This window comes from Ambystoma mexicanum, chromosome 7q (assembly GCF_040938575.1).
Source record: "Ambystoma mexicanum isolate Mex_15411 chromosome 7q, UKY_AmexF1_1, whole genome shotgun sequence".
NCBI lineage: Eukaryota > Metazoa > Chordata > Amphibia > Caudata > Ambystomatidae > Ambystoma > Ambystoma mexicanum.
Window position 1 is genome coordinate 752,560,822 of NC_090941.1, and position 24,506 is coordinate 752,585,327.

At 45.8% G+C, this 24,506-nt stretch overlaps 1 protein-coding gene across 1 annotated transcript in view; it reads right to left on the minus strand.

Moving 5' to 3' along the window:
* CUL5 (cullin 5) overlaps positions 1–24,506 on the minus strand; it is a 1,916,374-nt gene that overhangs the window by 204,399 nt on the left and 1,687,469 nt on the right. The window contains exon 17 of the mRNA XM_069640617.1: positions 23,684–23,802. Within this exon, the coding sequence (XP_069496718.1) occupies positions 23,684–23,802 (119 nt within the window). The remainder of the gene's footprint in view (positions 1–23,683; positions 23,803–24,506) is intronic.

A 24,506-nucleotide genomic window follows, 5' to 3' on the forward strand; every position in this document is an offset into this window, starting at 1 on the left:
ATGCAGCACACCCCCATTCACTCAGCCTAGCTGTCAATCAAACATGCTAAGTGATGAGCCGACCGGCTCACCACTTGGGCCAATCACACAAGAGTGTGACTTGAGTTACCAAGGTAACTCAGTCCAGGGTGCCTAAACCCCCTCCCACACCCCCTGTGCTACCCAGACAGAGTGGCACCACTTTTGGAGGCTTCTGTGGAGAAGCCCGCCAAAAAGTGGAACAAAGGGCTCGACTTGGGTTGGAGTCACAGAAGAGAACACAAACGCCATTTTAGAATCGAGTCCTGGCAAAAAATACCAACCGGCGAATTAATATTAAATAAATAAACCGGCTGTATGTTCGAGGCTATGAGAATTAAATAATTAAAGTTGGTAGCCTCGAACAATAGAAAAATCCCATAGGGAGACAGTAGTCAGTCCCAGGGTATGGAGTCTATGGTGGGGTGTCACTATGACACCCCTGTGTTACTGCACGGAGGGTGCTGTGTAACACACATAGTAAAAACACATGAGACCCTATGGAGTAAAGGACCCCATAGCCCATAAAACACATTAGCAGTCAAAGGAACACCATAAATCATGTCCAAGAGTGGGAGAAAAAGAGTCTCACTCTCGGCAGGAGAAAAAAACAAACTCCAGAAATCCAGCAAAGCTGCTGGGGGACTCACTAGGTTAGGAAATTCAGCCTAAAGAGAGAATTCTCCCTAATACCACCTACAGGCATAAAGTGGTCTTGGTGACCGGCCTCCGAGCCAAAAGCAGCAAGTACAGGACGTCATCCGACAAGACCCACTCTTTATATATTAGCCTCGCAGCAGACAGACATGAAACTTCAGACTGGTGAGGTTTGGATAAAGCATGCACCCTTCCGACAGGGAGAGCAGATCCACTCTGTGAAGGGTGCCAGGGAGGGCAGATGGATATGTCCAGCAACTCCAGATCAAACACTGTGGTTTGGAACACCACAGGCTATGAGCACTTAATGGACAGAACCGCCACATTTGCATTAGCCAACTACGATCTAATTCTCCTACAGGAAACTTGGATTTTAAATCAGCCCACTTGGCCTGGATACCAACTATGCTGGACTCCAGCAATCAAAGGCAAATCAGGCACACCATCGACAGGGATACTAACAGCGGTGAAACTTTCCATACGTGCTTCTCCTTAACCATGGGCTTCTCCAGCACCAGGAATTCAACTAACAAAATTAACTCTGCCCTCAAATGATCAAAGCCTGAGCTCCATTATAGCTATCTTGAATATATACTGGAACCCACAGACCTTCACTGAAGACACTTCCTTGATTTAATACTGAACACGCTGGACTTAATTGTGATCAATCCAACAATATCAACAGCAGTGATTGCAGGAGATTTCAACTTAAAGTGTCCGATTCCGAAAGATGTTGCTCTATCTAATCGAGCCAGACGTTGGCTAGAAATTATGTGCACAAGAGGCTTTGTCCTGTTGAAAGGCACTATTAAAGGAGACATTCCGGCAGGTCCAAAGTGGCACTGAAACCAAGCCAAGTTAATCATAGACTATGACTTTGTATCCAATGACAGTATTGATGAAATGAAGAATTTTAGAATAATTCCCATGAACAAAAGCGATCATAACATTCTCGAAATAGCCTGGCAATACTGCAGGGCTAGATCAAACTACTATCATAGCCATGCGTTACAAGCCTCCTCCAATCGCAACCGTGTTAAAGTTACACCTAGCCTTCTGGACACACTTTTAGCCTACTATCATGATGAAGCCTCGTGTGAATCATTACTGCATAATTATGATGAAGTATTACAACTCTTTACGGACATAATACCGCTCCATGGACGAGTGACACAGGCAAAAAAAAATCAAATTTTGATCATAACATTCAAAAACTAAAAACCAGAATGAGATCTGAAATCAGAAATGCTTCTAGAAACAAAAACTTTGCACTCCCGCAAATCTGTAAGGGGATCCAGAACAAACAATAAGATCAAGCAATAGAAAATATTAAAGTTACAATCAGATGCAGAACTTATGCTAAATGAATTAAGGGAAAAATAATGGACAAATTTGGAATTTATTCAAGAATGCATATAATAACATACCAGGAGCAGGAATGATAAATGTTATCAGTGAAGCAGTTTGGTGCAAGCGCTTTACAACCCTATTTACTGCAGAAGAATCCCCTCATTCCATTTCGATATTAAGAAAACACCAACCGCAACTAAAATGTGATCATGTAGACCTCATGCTCACTATTGCTAAACTTAGCTCCCCTCAAGCCCCACGTCCTGATGGTCTGACTAATTATCATTAAAAACGCATCCACAGGCCTGGGCAACCATATTATTAGCTTATTAGCAATCTTTAGGAGGGTAATAAGAAAAAAACAAATTACGCTCACGTGGAAAAATTCAATAATCATCCCAATCTTCAACAAAGGCAATAGAGAAGACCCGGAGAACTACAGGCCTACAGCCTTGACTAGATGCTGAGGGAAAAATGTTGCACGTCTAACTCTCTGAGATTTCACCTATGGTTAAAGACAGCTTGCAAAACCGATAAGTTCCAATCAGGATTTGTGGCTGGTCTCGGGCACATCAGTTAATCTGCTAACACAAGCTACTATAAAAGACCAAATCATTGAATCTAGTCAGGCGACCTACTTTGCGCCTTCATAGATTTCAAACAGGCGTTTCATTCCATCTCTCGCAACCTTCTGTGGAACAAACTGCGCCAGGCGGGTTGCCCGACCTACCTGCTTAATCTAATTCAACAATTTTATACACACACCACCGTTCAAGTAAAATTAAATAAAGATGGTCTACTTACGAAAAAGATCCCAACCACCAGAGGACTTAAACAGGGATGTATCCTTGCTTCCACTTTATTTAATTTTTACATAAAGGGCATTAACAATGCATTAAACCCTGTCAGAGCCTTTCCACCGAAGGTAGGAGACACCCATATATTGTGGCTACTTTACGCCGATGATTTGGTGCTGATCGACCAAACTCAAATCGGGCTGCAACGTAAGCTAACAGCCCTCCAAATCTATGCTGACCAAAACCTCTTAAAAAATCAACGTCAAAAAATAGAACACACTAATGATTACCAAAAGAAAAAACAACAAGCCGCAATATAAATTGTCACTGGGAGGATTGTTCCCGTCACCTACGGTGGGCACACAAAACCTGCCATGCATCAGCCCAATTTGAACACCTTAGAGGGTATATATTGGAAAGCACTTTTGCATCTCCCGATAGGATTCCCAATGCAAATCATAAGATTCTAATTGGGTATTCTACCCTTACAATCCATGGTCAAATGGCAATCCTTGATGCTATTCAGAAAATGCTTACTAGCACCGTCAGGCGACTCATCACTACTCCCAACTTTTGCCAAAGCTTTTACACACAGAGAAAACTCTTCATTGGCTAAGTGAAAGCAATATTGTGAGAATTTGTTGAAGAAAGCCAATATTGACTCAACGCTATTCGAAAGGTCAGAAGCCGCCCAAAAAAAGTTCAAAGACAATGAATGGATAGGGGTCTGGGAGTCCTGCTTATCCTACAAAGCCTTCCAAGCCGGCATGTGTATCATGAAACTTTGGGGCCAAATCCCCTCCTATTTATTAAAATTCCCGGATATCGAATATAGAGCCAATCTAATGAGGTTTTGTTTTAATCTGTGGCCAACCAAGGAGCTCTTAATGTCCCGAAACTTGATCCAGCTAACAGAACCCACTTGCAGATTCTGCATGATTCCCACCAGCAAGGAGTCAGAGCATTTGCTAGTCACTTGTCATGCCCTGAAAAATCAAAGAACAGAAAGCTTTTTCAAACATCTAGGGCACTTTAAATTACGTGTAAGCAGGCATATGTGGAATATGATATTTAATCAAAGCTCTGTTTCTTTAAATCTGGCAACCATTCATTTCTTTCTAGCCTTAAAACTTGACTCTAAATAATGAGTAACTGCTGAGCGGTGTTCTGCACACCTTCACACCTTGCCTTCCTAGTGGGTATCCTTTACTCCTTCCAACACAGCAGAAAAGATTAATGGTGCCAGCTCACAAATCTAAGAATGGCACAATTTCTAGCGGTTAATGCAAAGTATTATGTAATGAACTAAAAACATGTCATAAGTCTTTGTAAGATCGATTGAAGGTTTAACATATGAGAAATTGAAGTGCATATGTGCTGATGTTATGGGATATGACCAAAAACGCAAGTATAAATACAAAAACGAATGTAACTGAGCGTTGGGTCTTTTATAGGGAAATTCTGCAGATAGTCCTTTAATATAATTATAACAGAGTATGTTTTTCAATAAATATACTGTTTAGACTTAATGATTATGGTATGCTCATCTATGATTAGCTTTACACTATACCAACATTCTGCCCTTCTAAGAACAAAGTCAGACTGCTCTGTCATGTTTACCAATTCAGAGCTACAAAGCAATACATTGTAGCTAGTAACAGCGCCTCGTGAATTATTTTATTAGCAAGGCACACAATTTACAATTGGTTTTGGCGGGTAACACAAAATCCAATAAACGCCTAGTCACCAACAATACACAGGTGCATTTTCTTGATATGATGCCCTTGACCACTACATATGCCATTATTCTGCCAGTGTAAAATAAACCGTTCAAGCTGGTTGTGCCCAAAAATGTCCCTGCTGGCTGCACTAATGCACGCAAGTATACCCACATAAGAACAAATTCATGTTTGATTTTCCCGTAATGCCTGAAAATAACTGTCATGCCACGGAATGAAGACCTGTCCATACTGGTTGCACCAATGTAGATCAGTATGCCCATTTAAGAACACTCATGTTTGCTTTGCCCATAACGCCAGGAAAAATTAGAAGCCTGCATAAGACAACATGTCAATACTGGCTGCGTCAACTTAGACTAGACTCTTCACTTAAGAACACATGTTGGGTTTGCCTATAACGACAATACAAAGAATAGATTACTGTTAGAAAAGTTGCCCATGCTGGCTGTGCCATTTTGTGCCATTATACCTACTTAGGAACACTCAACATGTTGGGTTTTCTCTAAAATGCTATGAAAAATGAAATGCCACTGATAGAAAACATGTGCACCCACCATCAGTGGGTCTGCCCCACAGCCGCAGGGCCCTGGCCCAAAACATACAAATACAGCAGTCCTTCTCGCATTCACGCACAAACACACCGCCCACACATGCATCTACACAGACATAGCCACTTGCATGCACGCATGCATTTGTTTTTTTCCTTATATGCACAATGCTTACGCCTCAGCACTCCCACCAACGACAGGACCACCACACAGGGAGTTTGAAATGGCTCTCTGGTTCCTGTGCAACTTGCACACTGTAACCAGGAAGCAAGGTGCGGTGTCAAACACCTTTCCCTCCCTGGCTCCTGACATGCACAGTGGAACCAGAGCGCTGCAGCTTGCTGCCCCAGCCAGTGGTCGAATTGTACGAAAAGATGTAGTGGAGCTATGTTCCCTGCTGGTCTTCCCCGCACCCCACAAACCCCATCCCTGCGCCCCCTCCCACACAAAATCCAAACCCTCAAACAAACACACCTGCTATTTATGGGAATGTGCAGTGCACTGAAGTGCAAGCTTCAATTTCTTTCTATACTTTTATTTTAAAAATAAACCATTGCAGAACGGTTTCTTTTTAAAATAAAAGTATAGGAACAGTGAAACTTAAAAATAGAAAGTATGGGAACACCGCTCCGGGCCGCTCCCGCCCACTTCGACCTCTGGCCCCAGCTCCTCTCTATACATGGGGAAGCTCAGGGATGCCTGCTACACGCATTTAAGCCTACAGTTTGACAGCTTGCATCGCCAATGGGCTATGTAAGGCCGGGGAAGCAAAACGCCTCTAGGCTTATATGACCCACTGGGCTGGGGTACGTTAAAGGGCAGAGAAACTAGGTTTCCCTGCTAAACACCAAGCCAGGAACATGGCCTTTAGCAGTTTCCACTGGACTGCATATATCATTTATGGTTCCTTGATAATGCGTGGCAGATTAGCATCCAAGAGCCCATTATGGATGAGATGACACAGAAGCAAATTAGCTGAAAAGCTTGCACTTCTCTAGGCAAGATAATTCTAGGTCAAGAACAGAGGCGAGCATTATGCTCAACTTCTTAATTCCACTCTTCTAGCAGATTTAAATCTATATATTTCTTTATTAACATTTTGTTTCTAAATATCAAACTGAAAAAAATATCTCCAAAATACTTCACATACCATGAACCCGAGTGTCTCTGGCAGTCCTAGGTCTATGTCCTGTCCCTGAACTTCATACACCGTCCTCTTCATTTTCTGCTCTTCCATGAGATAAGTAGCAGATTTTGTTAGCTCCCTATTACATGTGTGAAGTTTTAGTTAAGGGGTGCTTTATTTCATTTTTCCAGTGATGTGACAAAGCTGAATGTTAAGATGATTATTGTACCTTGTGTTTAGGCTAACATAGCAGATTTAGGAGGTTTGCTAGGGCAGCTAATGTGGGCTGCATAACCCCTTATATCTATACCTCTTTCTGAACCTCATTGCTGGCCTATGAGACAGTCAGACCAGCGTGAATGTCCGTACATTCAGCATTCTCAGTGCGAGCCAGGATTAAGTGTGCTCATGTGGACAACCATCCACCTCAGTGTTTGTTCTATGTTATGGGGAGTACAGCTGGACCCATGCATACCATGACTCACATCAGGGGAACATAGTGCACGTAGACACGCATGCCCACAGGCCTCAGCTCTCGCGCGCATGCATGTGACTTTCTCTAAACAGCACCTTCCGAGAAGATAGAACCTGAGCCTGCGGCAGTGATTTTTGTTGATCTCCGAGATAAGCACTCGAGCTACAAACGCTTTCAAGCTGAGTTTATTAAGAAATATAGTACTTCCAAGTTGATTGCATGCACGAGGCACAGTAGGTAGAAGCCTACAGATCGCCTCATCTACGCCTGCTGAAGCAGAAATGTTCCACTTCAGGGCAGGCCTACACAGTTTAGCCTCCATTACATATATTGTGAAAAGCCACCAAACCGGCTGTTCCCCAGGGCAGCAACCCCACTCCCAGAGGACGTACAACTCAGCCTGCACTGTTCAGGCATCCAGGAACTAGAGAGATTAAGAGATAAAATGGAATATGATGAAGGGAGTGTGGGACATAAGGACCAAAAGCTTTCCGAAGAGGATTCTGAGCGGACGTTCAGTTTCAAAAGAGTGCTAGGAGACTCCCTGGTAAATGGTTTCCAGGGGTGCGTCCACTCCAGGAATGGCTTGAAGCAATGAAATCTCTAATTGGGGACAGCATTAAGAGAAAAGATCCTGTGGTGGACTCCAGCAGGTCCTCAGTACCGCCTGCCGATAAGGCAGCTAAGGGGAGAGACCAGACTCCGCAAAAGAAAACATTCTCCGACTCCGCCAGGTTCTATCAAGGAGGGAAACAGAAAGCCTCCTGAGGCTATCAAAGCCTTCGAGAAGCTGAAAGATGCCTACCCCCTTTCCCAGGTGCGCAAAATATAGGGGATGACAACGATTCCTCAGAGTCAACAGTGTCTGACTCAAAATCCTCCCAGAAGTACAAGGGAGGGAAGAGGAAATGCAAGTTGAGGCATTTGGAGGAGCCCAAGGAAGAAATCAGACATGTTTGACCCAGAATGTATAGTGCCCGCAAGGTCGAACGTCTGACTACCCTCATCCAGAATGACATCGTAAATGACGCAAAGACTCTGCAAGCCCATCGAGAAGGAGGTGAGGCTGTGGATGCGCTCAGAGTGCCCTGACCAGAATTACTGAGGAAGGTGACGGAAACACCTGAACTGGGCCCAAAGCTTATCACTTTCATATCCAAAGCCTCCAGGGACCTCAGGAAAGGCATGGACAGAGCCTGGAAGGGTTGCCAAGAGAAGGTGTTAGACATGGCAGGTCCCATCGCCAAGATCATGGACTTAGCTGAGCAAGCCAAAGATAACGGTGAGCCTTTTGATCCCGAGACCTTAGCCAACTGGGCCCAAAGAGCAGTGTGCCTCGTCAGGAACGCTAATTGTGCCTTATTTTCTGAAAGGAGAAGGAGCCTGCTACTAAAGATAAACTCAAAATTGGGGGATCTAGCATCCTACGAGGCAGACGAAGCCGCACAGGGTTTCCTTTTTGGCGACACATTTGTAAAAGAGATGGGAAGATTTGTGGGCACGTACACAGCCCTGGAAAAGGCACAAACGGTCCATCAAGAATATTTTCCCAACTAGAGTTTTTGGTGAGACTGGTCGCGGGAAAGGCCGTGCGTCTGGTCGCTCTTATGCACAGAGAAGACCTCAGAATCCAAGAGCCCATTACTGGGAAGCCTGTCAACAGGACATCTTTCAGGTACGAAGGTGCTGCAATTGTGGACGCAGAAGACTAGGTTATTACCGTCAGCCAGGAGCGCAATCAGGTGGGCACAAATACCTGCCCTCCCACCCCCCAGTGCGCAGCAGGACATTGTTATTCTTAAAAAATTGGCAAATGCTTTCATGCAATGCATGGCTTCTGCAGAAGATAGCAGGCAGAGTTCATTGCGGTGCCAGTGCAACCAGTAAAGCCGAAGAGGTTTGCGCAGGCGCGAAAGGAGAGCATATGCTGGAAAGGGAATTAGGACAATTAGCGACCAAAGCGGCAATAGAAAGCGGCGACAGAGCGGAGTTGGCCTTCATAAGCATTATGTTTCTTGTACACAGGAAAGAAAAAGTGAGGCCAGTCATCAATTTGAAGGAACTCAATGGGTGGCTCATCTACTGGCACTTCAAGATGGAATTAGTGCACCTCCTCCGGGACATTCTATGGAAAGGGAACTCGCTCGTGAGGATGGACCTCAAGGATGCCTATCTGATGATCGCGATTGCAAGGGAACACCGCAGGTTTCTCAGTTGCCTGTGGAACGGGCAAGTGTGGCAATTCAGGTGCCTACCGTTCAGTCTTGCCTCAGAGCCCTGGGCATCCCACACAAGTCATGTGCCCAATAGCTGAAGCCATGAGAGAAAGAGGGATCTGCATGATCATTTACCTAGACAATATCCTCTTGCTAGCCGATGACAAGCAGGTGCTCGGCAAACCGATGGGATGGGGCGTACACCTGCTGTCGTCTCTAGGATTCTTGATGAATTGGGAGAAATACAAACTGGTGACCAGGCAACGAGTAGAGTTTCTGGGGTTTGGAGTAGATACAGCAAGGGCGACACTAGAACTGCCAGCACCAACAATAAAGAAAGAGCTGAGAGCTGCTCTAGTGAAGCCAGCGATATCCTTCTGAACACTAGCGAGAATGGTGCGGCTACTAGCAGCATCGATTCAAGCAATCTTCCCAGGCCCCCTGCATTATAGAGCCTTACAGAGACTGAAAATACGTCACCTGCGAGAAGGTCTGGGGTATCACCAATTACTACCCCTAGAACAAGAGGCAAAGTTCGAACTAGAAGCGTGGCTTCAGAACATGGAAGCCTGGAACGGACAAGCAAGTTTCTGTGACGTCCCAGAGCACGTCAGAGTCCGACGCCAGCAGAGCTGGCTAGGGAGCCCAGTGTGGTCACCAGGAAACGGGGGGTGGTCCCAAGAGGAGCTGTCACTCCACATCAACTGTTTACAATTGCACACAGGCTCTTTTGCGATAAAAGCCTTCACCAAGGACAAGGCAGAGTTAACCATCCTACTCAGGATGCACAACATTTCGGCAGCCCGATATATCAACCACCTGGAGGGGCACGCGGATGCTGGTGCAATTAATGAAAGAATTTTTGCACTATTGCCTCGAGCGGAAGATATCAGTGACAGTGGAGTATCTTCCAGGCGTGCAGAATGTGGTGGCGGACTAGAACTCACGCTACTGGCACGACTCCAGCGATTGGATGCTACGCAAGGAGGTGTTTTGCATTCAGTATGAAAAAACAGAGTCCTGGCAAAGATCAGGAGAGAGAAGCCGTCATAGTAGCCCCGAAATGGACGTCACAAGCGTGGTCGCTGCCGGTTCTGGAAGCACCTTAAGAATGTCCTCTTTGCTTCTGCCTTCTCTCTTCCTCTACCCTACTGAACTCATGGTGGAAACTGCACTGGTCTCCTGGCTACCCTCTGATCTCGGGCCCAGGTCCTCTTCCTGTCCGGTTGCACCCCTGCACTGCCCCCCCCCTCCGGCAACCCTTGCACTTGGGTCTTTATCTGTAACCCTACAGTCCCCCTACTTGCACTTTGGACACCTGCGGTCTGCACTTACCCTTGCACTTGCAATCCGCTGCCCGCACTTCTTGTTATTGTTTGAGTCCATGTAATGCACTTTCGCCTCACACTTTTCCCCACCCCTCTCCCCTGCACTTGCGCAATCTCAATCTCAATGTCACTTGGCTTAGTGAGATTGTTGTCTCCGTCTTCCCTTCGTCCCCCTCCCTTGCCTCGTCGCGCCTTGAAACACTTGTGTATAGGCGCGTTATAAATGCATATATCATATCATCTGTTGCTACTTCAAACTTAGGTTTAAGAACCATTTGGTGCTTTTTTTTCTATTTAGCTGTGCCCAGTGACTACCCTGTGTTACCCCATCCTCCCTCCACTACTCTCACTTTTTTTCCCCCTATGGCACTCTCCGTCGCTCCTATATTTCTGTTTGTTTCTCCATTGACTATCCTACCCTTCTCCCTAAGTCTTGTAGGAAGAGGTTCAAAAAGGATATCTTGGCCTCTAACCCCGGTCTCCCTATCGCCAACACCTACTCCAGCACTTCCTCCAGACAGACCATCACTGACATCCTCTTTGTCTTTCCTTCGCCGGACCTTTGGACTCCTCATATGGTCTCTGTGCTCTCTCCCACAGTGGCATCCGGTGGCAGGCACTCCTGGACCCCAACCTTCTTCTCTTTGACAGACGCTTCCCATGCCTCATCAATTTCCTTTCTTCTACTGCTGTCCCGTCTCTCCCTTCTTCAGCTTCCTTGCCCCCCCTGGCTACCTTGGCTTCTCCAGCCTCTTCTGCCCCCCTCAGGCTCCTTCTACACCTCTGCAGGGCGTACGCTCCGCAGGGCGTACCTCGGATTTGCACCCCTCCCTGGAAGTCCTTCAAGGATGGCAACCTTCTCCATATACATTCTTCTTCTAGTATTCATACCACACCTTAACGACTGCCTAAAAAATCTATTTTTTTAAAATAAATTACTTCCTTTACCATTAGCGCTTTATTGTTCCCTTTGCACATCATTATGTGTTACAAAAACGTGTTTTGCAAACACACATACACTGAATGACTTAGAAGTATAATCTCACTATACAGCTCATAGCCTAGATAACACATAATAAATCAATTCACTTCTAATTACAACATGACAGCGATTAAGATCGTTGAAAGCACAGCCACTAGCTTTTGCCCATACCAATATGGCCAGCACGCTTTACAGCGAGCAGCCATTTTATATACAAACGTTGCCACGGCAAGGTCTAACTTGCGTACAGGGACCCGGCTTCAGAGTTAGACCGAACGCCACTGGATCAAGTACCACATCAGCGCTGTATGCGCTCTAAAGGTAAGCGCAGTGACCACATAGACAGGGTGTCGTAAGCAGCAACACTGTTCTACACAGTTAAGCAGCTATGAGATAAGATGATTCACAAGTGTTGACATGCTTTATATTTTGCAGCGCTCAACACTGTTAAGCGGCCACGAGATAATACGATTTACGAGTGTTGACAGGCTTTATGTTTGCAGCGTTCTGCGAACGTAGACTAAGACTGATCACAAACGCTGATCCTGAGCAGGGAAGCCACCTGCCATCAGGTCAGTACCATGACAGGGTGAAGGAGTGTGATTCACCAGGCACAACCTTGTAAATTGTAGATAGCACTAAACATTAAGCACTGTAAATTAATATGTCACCATATAATTTTCCAAGGTAATTGACTAGCCGCACTAACAAGTCATGGTATAGCTAAAGGGAACACAGAACAGTGATACTTTAAAACCACGATATCTAGGTTGAATACCTTAACGAATATGTCACTATATAATTTTATCAGGCAATTGACTAGCCGCATTAACAAACCATGGTATAGCTAAAGGGAACAGACAACAGTGATACTTCAAAACCACAATATCTAGGTGAATACTAACCAACATAAGGTGTAAATATTAAACCAAGATGAAGTTCCTTTTGCTGCAGTTATTGACTGTTTGAAATGTTCTCTCTCCTTTGTGTTATGTGTTTTTCTGTCACCTGTGGGTACCCTGTTTTGCAAAATGTGTAATGTCTAATTGTATTGCATTATGTTTGAAGAAGAACAGTAATACTATATATTAAAACCCGGCTCTGAAGAAGGATAATTTCCGAAATGCATTAGCCAGAGGGTTTTTCATTTGCCAGTAATTCAGCTACAAACAAATTGGTGATGTTTAACCAACTAGTATTGTAAACAACAAATGTTTTCATGAATAAATGAATCCATCAAAAACATTCTGGAACTTGACTACACTCATTCTAATGATATAAGATAAGACATTTAAGCCCCAGTGGGAATTACAGGTGTGCGGCCCACACCGAAGGCTAATTAGCCTAGGTCCTTTCTTTTCTGTCAACCTTCGCCATATTGCCACTCTCAACTCTCGCTCAGCTGTCAAACACTCCTCGCCTCCTGGAAGAACTTGACCTCAATGTCCTCTGTCTCACAGAGACATGCTCTGTCACAAGCTTCAACACTCTCCTCCCCGATGGCTACAAGATTGTCTCCGCGCCCAGAGCCAACCGTTCCAGAGGTGGTGTAGCCTTGATCTTCCCGGAGTGGATTCCTGCCTCTGTCATTCCTATGCAGGCCTACTCCACTGTTGAATGACTTGTCTGCAGGTTTTCTCTCTATCCTGGCCACTCTCTTACCGTGGCTACTATATAATCGGCCACCTGGTCAGATCTCCTTCCTCTCTGAGTGGCCTGACCTCTCCTCCTCCCCACCTCCTGGCCTCGACCACTCAACTCCTCCTTCTTGGAGACTTCAACATCCACCTGGATGCTTCCTGTCCTCCTCTTGACTTTTTCGCAACCTCTGCAACTCTCTTTCTATTCTCCACTCTGGCTCGGCTCACGCTGCAGGACACACTCTGGATGTTCTGATCTCTTCAGACCTCCCCCTCTCTATCCCTCTGACCAAGCCTCTCTCCTGGAGCGATCACTCTCTCCTTTCCTCCCATCTCTCCCTCTCTACCCCTCAAGCCCTCAAGCCAAGCCAACTCCAACACTGCCACCTACCTTCTCGGTTATCCGACCCATGAAGCGTGTCAGTTGAGGCTTTCGCTACCACTTTCTCGCCCCCTCCTCCACCTCTGGCTGACTCACATCCTGACACAACCATTTCCACGCTCTACTCTTCTATCTCCGATACTCTTGATGTACTTGCCCTTGTCATGAGGATCCGCTTGAAGCCCAAAGCCAAGTGCAACTGTAGGTGGTACGTCTCTGACCTAGTTACCCTTAAACGCAAGTGTAGGGTGGCTGAGAGGAAATGGCGGGCTTCTTGTGCATCCTCTGACAAACTGGCCTGCCGCCTGCTCCAAAGGCAATACCTTTTCCCTTGTCTGCACTAAGAAGAGAGTCCATATCCAAGCCCGCGTCTCTGCTGCACCTAACAACTCAGCCTAACTCTTTAAAATCTGCAAGGAGCTGGCCAACCCTGCTGCAGTCTCTACCCCTCCTGTGGCCTCCCAGGCCCTCTGCACGGCCCTTGCCTCTCATTTCATCTAAAAAACCCAGGAGATCCTGTCCACCCTCTTGTCCTCTCTTCCTCCTCCTCCCCCTTCTCTCTCTGATACCTTTGGACCCCCCTGCAGCCGCCTCTCCTCCCCCTTTCTCCTCTTTTCCCCTGTTCTCCCCTGACAAGATTTCCAGACAAGTCCAATGTATGAAAGTCTCATCAAAACAGGTTCTTCCCTGTTCATCCAAAACCATCAATTACCACATTGACACCTGTGCTCCTGCTCTGGCCGACTTCTGCAACCACTCCCTCGCCTCTGGAACATTCCCCTTCCCTCTGAAGCACTCTTGTGCGCCCTCTTTTCAAAAGACCAACAGCTGACCCTATCACCCTGGCTAAATATTGCCCGATCTCTATCACTCCTTTCGTGGAAAAACTCCTGGAAAAGCTGGCCATCTCCCAGCTTAATCCTCACACTGTTTCTGTTGGTTGTCTCCATGACCATCAGCCTGGCGTCAGAGCTGCCAGAAGCACGGAAACTGCTCTCCTGAACATCTGTGAAGTCCTGCTCTTCAACCTTCATTCTAATATCACATCTGTCCTCATCCTACTTGATCTTTCTACGGCCTTGGACACGGTCAACCATGTCATCCTGCTCAATCGCCTCGTGATAATGCCCTGCCCTGGCTGACCACCTTCTTCTCCAACCGACCCTCCCAGGTCGAACTTGGGTCCTTCCTTTCCTCTATCTCACTTTCTACCTGTGGTGTCCCCCAGGGGTCTAACCTCTCTCCCTGGCTCTTCAACCAATACCTGGCACTGGTCAGCCACTGCATTGCTGCTCTCTGCTCTAACTTTCAATGCTATGCGGATGACACCCAATTAGTTTTCAGGTTCCCCTCTGCCACCTCTTCTCCCTCTCTCATCTCTGACTGTCTGCAATCCAGGAGTGGTGCGCCGCCAACGACCTCTGCCTTAATGCTAGTAAGACAGAGATCCTCCTCATCGGCACACCTGCACCTTCCTTTCCGGTCACTCTCTAGCTGGCCTCCCTTGGCCCTCTCCCTGCTCACACTTGCGAGGCTAAGAACCCCAGGGTCATCTTTGATTCCACGCTTTTCTTTTCTCCTCACATCTCTGATGTCTCAAAAATGTATAACTACCAACTGCACCTCCTCAGAGGTATTCTTCCTTTCCTCTCCTTCCCACAGAAGCTCAAAGTCTCCAGAGCTCTGGTTTTCTGTAGGCTGTACTATTGCAACAGCCTCTTTCTAAATCTGCCTCCAACCACTCTCCATACTCTGCAGCTCATCCAGAACAGGACTGAGACGTCCTTGGCCCCAAGCCCTGGGATCGTATCTCTCTAGCCCCGAAATCTCTTAATTGGTTCCCAGTGGCTGCAAGGATTCAAGACCCTTTGCATTGTACACAAGGCTTTCTGGGGCCTGGGTCCACAATAACTTTAACTCTCCCTCCGTAAATACATTCCTACTCTAGCTCTTCGCTCCTTCACCTCCAACTCCCTCAGGGTCAGTAGCTTCGACAAGCAACAAGTTGTGGGTAGATCCCTTTCTTCGGCTGCGGCCTCCCTCTGGAACAGCCTCCCTGCCTCTCTGAAACCCTCCCCGCCTCTCTGAAACCTGAGGAGAACCATCTTTGGTTCCGGAAGCACCTCAAGACCTTCCTCTTTGCTTCTGCCTTCGCTCTTCCTCTCCCCTGCTAATCTGTCTGCTTTGGCACCAGGCACCTGGTTACCCTGTGATTTTGGGCCCAGGACCCTGCCCTCCCAGCCACACCCCTGCACATGGGTCTGTATCTGCAACCCTACAGTCCCCTTCCAGCACTTATCAGACACCTGTTGTCTACACCTTATTCTCGCACTTACCACCTGCTGGCCGGCTGCACTACCTGTTGTTCTATCACGTGTTCAGCACTTTCCACTCGCCCTTTCACTTCCCCCTTCCCTCTCTCCTGCACTTGCACGTTCTCAATGTCACTGGGCCTATTAAGATCGTTGCTTTGTCCTCCCTTGATTCCCCATCCCCTGCCTCGTCACGCTCTGAAACACTTGTGTATGGGCGCGATAAAAATAAAACATCATATCATACCATAAACTCCCTAAGGGCAACCACCTTACATTTTTCATTTTGCAGGAATGTCCACACACCTGCTCTGTCTTTTCTGCACCAGGACAAATCTGGTATAGAGTTCCTCTTGAGGGTTTTTGAAGGGGTGGGGACGTCCCTATTGCTCTCACAGAGAAAATTGTCAATCCCCTGAAGAATATTCAATATAAGGAGCGGAAGAGTCCTTGCTGCAGACAGCATGCCACAATGCTCTGTGGGGAGGTGCCAAAAGAGGTTAAACATGGCAAGGGTGCTTCTTGGGCTTCAACACCTTATTTCTGGAGCCTCTCTGAGGAGGCCCCAAGGAAGAGGAAGAAGCCCTTGGTGATACCCTTTGGTTAGAAGATTAAGAGGAATCACTTTGGTCCCGCCAGTCTTGTGTCCAGGACTGGAGAGCCTGGAATTCTTAGAAGGACCTTTCCCACTTGCGGTTCTGTAAAGATAGAGCGCAAGAAGGTTTGCTTGGCTGCTTGACTGAGATAGACAATTATTTGATCACATGAGTTATCCTTTGTCAAATTGCTATCGGTCCATACATGAAGTAGTGTTGTTCTATCAAAGGGGAAGCGGTCTTACTTTTTCCTAAACTTCTCCAAAGAGCTTGGTTCTCTTCAGCTATGTGTTTCACAGCATGTTCAGGCCAAGGCACATGCTACAGTCTCAACATAATCTGCCATAGGCGCCATACTCTTAGCACCTGCAACTATGGTTAGGAAGGGTTTCTTCTTGTGTGCTGGAAGATTAGGGGCCTGCTGTGGAGAGCACTATTGGCCATGGCCTTGTCACCCTTGCCCATGGAGTTTGAGGTTGAAGAGGATGACTATAATGTGGAGACCAACTTTTGCGGCACATCGGCTGCAACCACAGAGGACTAAGTGGAGAGACTGTAGCTGGGGCATAACCTTTCATCTGAACTGGTCTAATAAGGTACTTCAAAAAAATGGGGAGTGCATGGCCTCAAAGATCTTTTTTGCTTCTCACTGTCCAGTTGAAATTTAATTCAACATTATTCCTGGTTTTTGGCTTGGACCGCCTCAGGAAACTCATTTCAGCAGAACAGGATACTGCAAGAAGTCACACATATGTTGCAGTCATGGAAAGCTTTGACCGACCTCTGCACATGCTTCTGTTTTGTCATGTCCTTGCTGGGTGTTAGGGATAATTCTCTGTTTAGGCTGAATTTCCTAACCTAGTGAGTCCCCCAGCAGCTTTGCTGGATTTTTGGGGTTTATTTTTGTCTCCTGCCAAGAGTGAGACTCTTTTACCCTCACTCTTGGGCATGATTTGAGTGTGTTTCTTTGAATCTAGATGTGTTTAATGGGCTATGGGGTCTTTAACTCCATAGGGCTTCATGTGTTTTTGTGTTGTGTGTTACACAGCACCCTCAGTGCAATTACACAGCGGTGTCATAGTGACCCCCCAGTATAGACTCCATACCCTGGGACTGACTACTGTCTCCCAGGGCATGTAAAGTCACCATTGACTATACTAGTCTTACATTCTGAACAGAACCAGTACAAACCATCATATTGTGGACGTACTGGCTGGGGCAATTCAATTGCCCCAGGGTCTGTTAGTCGAGGGGGCACGACTCCGTCCCCCCTGATCGAGTTTTGGCTGGTGGCAGTGGATACTACTTTTATTATTAACCGCAAATATTTTCCTATGGGATTTCCCATTGTTTTAGGCTACTACCTTTATTTAATTATTTACGGTAGCCTCAAACATACCGCCGGTTTATTTAATTAATATTAATTCTCCGGTTGGTATTTTTTTGCCAAAACTTGATTCTAAAATGGCGTTTGTGTTCTCTTCTGTGACTCCAACCCAAGTCGAGCCCTTTGTTCCACTTTTTGGCGGGCTTCTCCACAGAAGCCCTCCAAAGTGGTGCCACTCTGTCTGGGGTACTTAGGACGGGTGGAGGGGGATTTAGGCACCCTGGACCGAGTTGCCTAGGCAACTCAAGTTGCACTCTGTCCTGATTGGCCCAAGTGGTGAGCCTTCCGGCTCACCACTTAGCATGTTTGAGTGACAGCTAGGCTGAGTGAATGGGGGTTTGCTGCATAAAAGCAGGGCTTTGGGGACTGGAACTTCAGAAGTCGCCACAGGACCTAAGAATCCGACGAGGGAGAAGCTGAGCCGACCTGCCACAACACCACCACCGGTGGAGCCCTGCTGGACCGCCTCACCACTTTTCCCAACGACAGAGGAGATCTCCCGCCGGAGAGTCTTCTTCCTTTGACTGGTGGGGATAACCAGTTTCACAGTCTTTTCGCCTTCCCGACGCACCTCGTGGCCGCCTTGCCTGTGCCAAGCACCCCGGCAACCGGAATACAACATTTTACCACAACCGCGAAACAAAGGTACCACCTTTAACCGGAAAACTCCACGGCTGGTTTCTTCCCTGGTAGTGCAACAACCTTCATCCTTCCTCCAAGTCGAGATCTTCTCTTCCCCTGGATGACGACGCAACTTGCACCCACTACTAGGAACAACTGCCACCGCTGGAGGATCCTTCCCACTTAAGGTACCGTGTCCCGCCTGGCTTCCCTTGCTACCGACTGTACGGGGTAGATTTAGCCCCCGGCTTTCGAACCTGGGTTAGCCTGGGACACCTTGGCTAAACTTTCCTAAGCCTCTCTAAACTCTTTTTGAACCCTCTGTAAGACTTTCGAAGCCTAGTGTAACTGTGTGATCTTGGGCGCATTTGTGCTCTGCTCTCTCTAAGAGTGGGCCCAGCCTTTGGACTTTGGCTCACCAGTGACTTTTTGCTCTTCTACCTTGCTAACAGTGTTTCTGAAGCTCAGAGTGGTGTACCTTTCCATATTCTGTCTTTTTCCCTCCCTTTCTCACAAACTTATTGGAGTGCCATCTAGTTAAGCGCTCACCTCTGTATGAAAATAAGTGGTGTTTACTGTGACTTATCTGATAAGGGAAAAGGGGTGTATATATTACAATAGTAACTGTGTTTAGAATATTTTACAACAAGAGTGTTGGAGTGTTTCAAACCGTGCGTTTTTAAATAAATAATTATATACTTTGATACCAAAGCTCTGGTCAGTGTTTGCTTGTATTATTGTATCTGGGTACCTATTGTGTATACTTTGCATACTGTCTAACTCTTCTTGAGAGAAGTCTGACTGCTCAGCCACAGCTACCAGGTAAATCTGGGTGGTACAGACTGCTACCAAGTGGGTTTACTGCCAACACCTGTAGTCTTAAATCTTTTGCAGTGTTCCCTAAGGGAACTGCACAGGTTTCTGCCTAACACTGGGGTTCGAAGAGTCAGGAGTAGGATCATGTGGAGCCAGATCCTGTGGAGAAATAGGTGGTGCCGGCTGAGTAGGTGGAGTTGACGGAATTTGCAGGGCCAAAGTAATCACATATGCAATGATTTATTTGGAAAATGTCTACATGGGTGTGGCCATCATAAAAAGGCCTGAATTTGTTGAGAAGCGTCTTTTACTGCAGGGTCTTAGTAGATGGGAAAGGCCCTCCGTAAGATATAGCCAATTAGCAACTAGCAGAAGTGGAAATCAGTCCCGGGAACCAATGCAGGACAGAATAAGGAGGGGAAACTACACAAAAAGGTCTGGGACCCCTTCAACCGAGAATGAACATGAACAAATGATCTGTTCTATTGGTAGGTGCCCACTCAGAGGGTCTACACCCACGTTTTAACTCACTATACTTTTCACACAGGAGAAAATAACCATTTGCAAATCAGTCTGGTCCACCCCAACCCCCCTCCTGACAAGGGCTGTCCAGCATCAAAATTCTAGGCAATTCCCCTCTGAACAAGAGTACCAACAGCAATCGCAAACACGTATTTCGGCCTTGTTGGGCCTTATCAGTGATGTGAAGCTATGCCTCTCTAAGCACAGTGCGCAAGGAGTCCAAGTATGGATTACTCTGGGTAACTTATGGTGATACCCCAAGTTCCTAAAAATACACAAAAAGGTCTAGAAACCCCTCTAGCAAGAACAAACACAGACAAATAACCTGCTCTATGGGTAGGTGCCCACTCACAGAGGAGAAATATCTATTTGCATATCTGTCTGCTCCCACTCTCTCTGCAGGGTGCAGTGAGCTAAACCCTGGTTGTAGGCCCTCTTGAGTGGGAGAAATTTCATAGAACAGGGTATTTGACCCATGTTCGTTCGCAGTCGAGGGGCTCCCACACTGAGTTTCAGTCTATTACACTACAAAGGTGATTCATGGAAAAACAAAAATAAACTTTTCAGAGCTAGAGGACACCAGAAAAGGGCAATACTATGTGAAAGGTATTCCTTCACCCGAGATTGTGATGACCAGTTACTAGACCGAAAGGCCATAGCATCTTCAGATGTGGATGCCAGTGCCTTGACTTAAGAGGCCAAAGGAGCCTTTTATATCCAAGTGTTTCCTATAAGGAAATCTTCACCAGACTAACATGCACCAAGCATGTCATGAATTGACTATAAAATGACAGCAATGACCTGCACTGACAAGACCATCCACTAGGGAGCAAACCCTTGACTGGCTGCGGGTGCAGTAACATGGGGGGCTACCGGGTAATGATGGAGGAAACCCTTGAACCAAGTGTTGGTGAGAGGTAGATTCAGGGTATCTTTCCCCGTCCATTCAGTCAAGGGGAACAAGTCACCTTGGTGGAGTCCCCTAAAAATTAAAGGTTGATCACTTGCCTTCATATTTTCCATGAATGTCAGTAAATCGCTGGGGGAACAGCTGAACTCTGCCTTCCAGCGTCATGAAGAACGAGGGATAAGCCACAAATGCACAAGTCGGATTTTCGTTAAAAAAAAAAAAAGATTGACCAGCGTAAATGGAGAGAGCCCGCCCACAACTCACAGAGCATGCCCTGCTTGGGGCATAGACGCGAAGGAGAAAATGAAAAGGAAGAAAACTAGGAAAGTGTATGAAAAGAAAATGGTCAGACATTTGTCCATGTTCGCACGTGGTCTGTGCGGAGAAAAGTACTGGTGGTTGCAGCTGGGAGCATGAGATTGGGAGATATCACGAAAATTAAAGCCTTGTTTAGTTTGGCTATAATTCCCTTCTCTAAGAAATAGGCTTGGATTACCCCACTTCTGAAATAAACGTCTTTGGATCCTAAGGTGGCTGCTAATTATCGGCCCATGACCAACGTTCGATTTATATTAAAGATCATCTACAGGGTCTCCTATCTGCAGGTTCAGTCATATCTTGAAAGGTATAACCTATTTTGGAATAGGCAGTCAGGCTTTAGGGCAGCAAATGGCATGGATACCGACCGCCCTGTTAGACCTCAAGTTTAGTACATTACAGATTCTGGACAAGGGCGGATCAGCTTTGCTCATGCTACTGGATCTGTCAGCAGTCTTTGATTTGGTTGACCGTAAGATATTGGTTGGATATATCGGCCAACTTCTCACCGGAAGCCGCGAGCTGGGTTCTTTCTTTCTTGTCGGAACGCATGGCAAGAGTCTTCAGTGACACTGCTGCAGCCTTACCGGTTCAACTTGAATTTGGTATACCACAGGGATACTGTTTGTCACCCACTCTCTATAATGTGTTCACCAAGCACCTCTTTGACATCCTGGATGTTATATGTTTTACACTAACTATGCCTATGACGCACAGTTATTGTTTCAGCTGTCAGGGGATTATAAGCATGATGCTGCTTATTTTAATAAGATCTACAACATTATTCAGGTGGCTGGCCCTTAACTTGGCACTTAATGACTCCAAAACTGAACTCCTTATTGTTGGCATACAATACAGTCTTGGCAGGATTTCCCCAGAATATAAGCAGTTAAGCAGTCCATTATTGCTGATTGCACCATTCCCGTGTCAGCTAAAGTCAAGACCTTTGGGATCTATTTTGATGCCACTCTGAACATGAAAGCCCAGACAAACTTTTTTGCCTCCACACCATCATACTAACTAAAGCTGCTGTGTCAAATGTGTCCTTTTCGGTCTAAAGTGAATTATGCCCATCTTGCACAAACCATTGTCGGTTCGAAAGTCGATTACTGTGGCAGTCTCTTACATGCAACGTATCAGGGTAACATAGCTAAACTTGAGACACCGCAGAACAGCGCGGTCCGGACGGTCTACCAACTCAAGCGCAGTGATCATGTCAGTGAGGCGTGTTGTGCTCTTCATTGGCTTCCAGTGAGGGAGCGCCTTGCCTTCTGTGTTATTACTATTGCCAATAAATATTTGTACTCGAGTGCTCCCTCTTACTTGGAAGCTTGACTGACCTCTAAACCCAGTCCTCACACACTACGTTCCAACAATACTAACTTGATGATTTAATCCTCGGGTCAAGGTTGAAAGAGCCCAAGATTGGCCTTTTTTTCTACTTCACCTATGTCTCTGGAATAAACTACTATTCGATCTTAGAGCGCTACGCCCGCTGCTTCTTTTTAAAAGGGCCCTTCAGAATAATTTTTTCACCTAAGGTGGCTCTTTATCTGGCGAATACTTAATGTAATTTTTGACCTTGTCCCTCTTGAGTCGCCTGATGTGTGTGTTTTGTTATGTCTTCTTCTTGTTTGGTGTTTGTTGATGTTTGTCTTTTTTGTGCACAACTTTGTCTATGGACCATTGGCACGTTATAAATATTATAAACTAGCCATACCCCCCTCGGCGTTGTCCGGGCCTGTAGCTGACATGCACGTGGGGGTCTACTATAGCCTTGTGTATGTTATAATGATTATAAAAAGGTTCAGTCTGTTGCAACTGTGGCGAGCTACCTTGGTTTTAAGAAATTGTTGATATTTTTTGTAGACTATTTGTTTGCTGCATGTGGAGCTTGAGACATTGCGGCTGACCAATGTCAGAAATAACATGTAGAACAAAATAACCACAGAGACTCCACTCTTGCGCTCCAAATTTAAATTGTATTCAAGAAAAAAGTTTTCAAAATCACTTCATTCCTTATTTTGAATGCATTCACGAAAAAGTCATTTTTTAGAATTACTTCACTCCTTTTTTGCACTTTTATTCTGTATGTTTGCAAATTATTGTGTATGTTATATTTTGTCCTAGCTGCCTATTTTTAAAAATCACAAAATCGGCAATCTCCCAGAATCGCCTATACTGATAGCACAGGTCCTGACCCGCTCCATCCCTGTGCAGGGCTAATGGGTGGGGTTGGTCAAATTTCACTGTTGTCAGTAAACCCCAGACTGGTATGCCAAACTCGGGCCAAAATGTTAGCCCACCAACTGTTATGGGCCTGGAGCCAACCCCTAACATACAAACACACTTTCACAAAAATATATAGACTAGATAAAAACACAGGTCGCACACGCATGCCAGCACCTGGAAGGATATTTGGGGGGAAAAGAGATGCTGCTCTGCACTTTGCTCCAGTCCTGTCCCCTTGCTACGATACCCACAGGCCTGGTGGAAAGGAGATTGGGGGCAAAGGAGGGGTGGGTGGCAGGAGTACACATTTTAGAATTCAAGCCAAACATTTTATACATGTGTTCTTATTCTTGTAAAACTCCCACAGCTTTTCAAATTAACCTTAGTTCACGCGCAGACTCAATGAAATGTGTTAAAACGACATCTGGGAATTGATGGGTAAATGTCTAACTCATTTGCTTATATATAGGCAGAGCAAAATACTGCCTTCTAGTTCATGTGGCCAAAAGCCAGATTGTTTAACTGGGAGTTTACACTGAAAATGAAAACATTAACTAGAAGATTCTTTACTGCAAAATAAACAACACTTAAGTTTTATTGCATTACTGTTGGATGAGGAAAACCTTTTTTCAACAAGTCAGTACTAAAATCAAAGTAATTTGTTACACTTCCCCCAAATCAATATTTCTTGATTAAAGTGGTTAGTCTTACATTAAACTGAACTCCTGGTTCACCGAGAAAAGGGTTCCTTCTGTGAAGTCCTTAGGAGAGTTCACTTGAGGTTCGTATGATAAAACTTGACGTTTCAGCTTTGGAAAAGCTACAAGAGACTGAATAGTACACAAAAATATCAAATTCACAACAGATTACATCTTTTCGGTTATGAAAATCCATTAACATATTAAATGCCATAAATATAGCAAACAATCTAGCATGCACGATACAGTCCTCTTCAAAAGAGATTGATTATTAGTACCACTTTCAGCATCTATTATGTATAAGGTAGGTTGCACACACATTGTCAGTAGAAGAATGACTTAGTTGGCTGTAAATGTGCATCTTTGGCTCATGAGCAACAAAGAGGACAATCAATTTTATTCTATCGGACGAACAAACATGACACACATTCTCATTCTATCTGACATCATTAGGTGGGACATCCCCAGAAGCACAAATTACTGATCTCTCAGTAATGTTCTTTCTGATGGATGTTCCTCCCACAGATTCCTGATCTATGATAATCCTATCAGGATCACAGCTGATTTAAGGGAACTTCACCACCACCACCACCACCAGGGCATGCAACACAGCTGCTCCCGACACCTCTATGTGCCAGACATGAAGATGGGGCCAGTATATAACAAGGAGCGTCGCCCAGTGACCTCAGTCTCTCTCTTTCCCCATAGCAATCTGACACACAAAAGGCTGGTTATCTTTCCCGATGTCCCTTGTCCAAGAGCCGTAGCAGATGAGTGCTCGTACATGGTTCAGCAGATGAAATCATTCCTCTGCCTTGGAAAGATGGGGAAGGAAA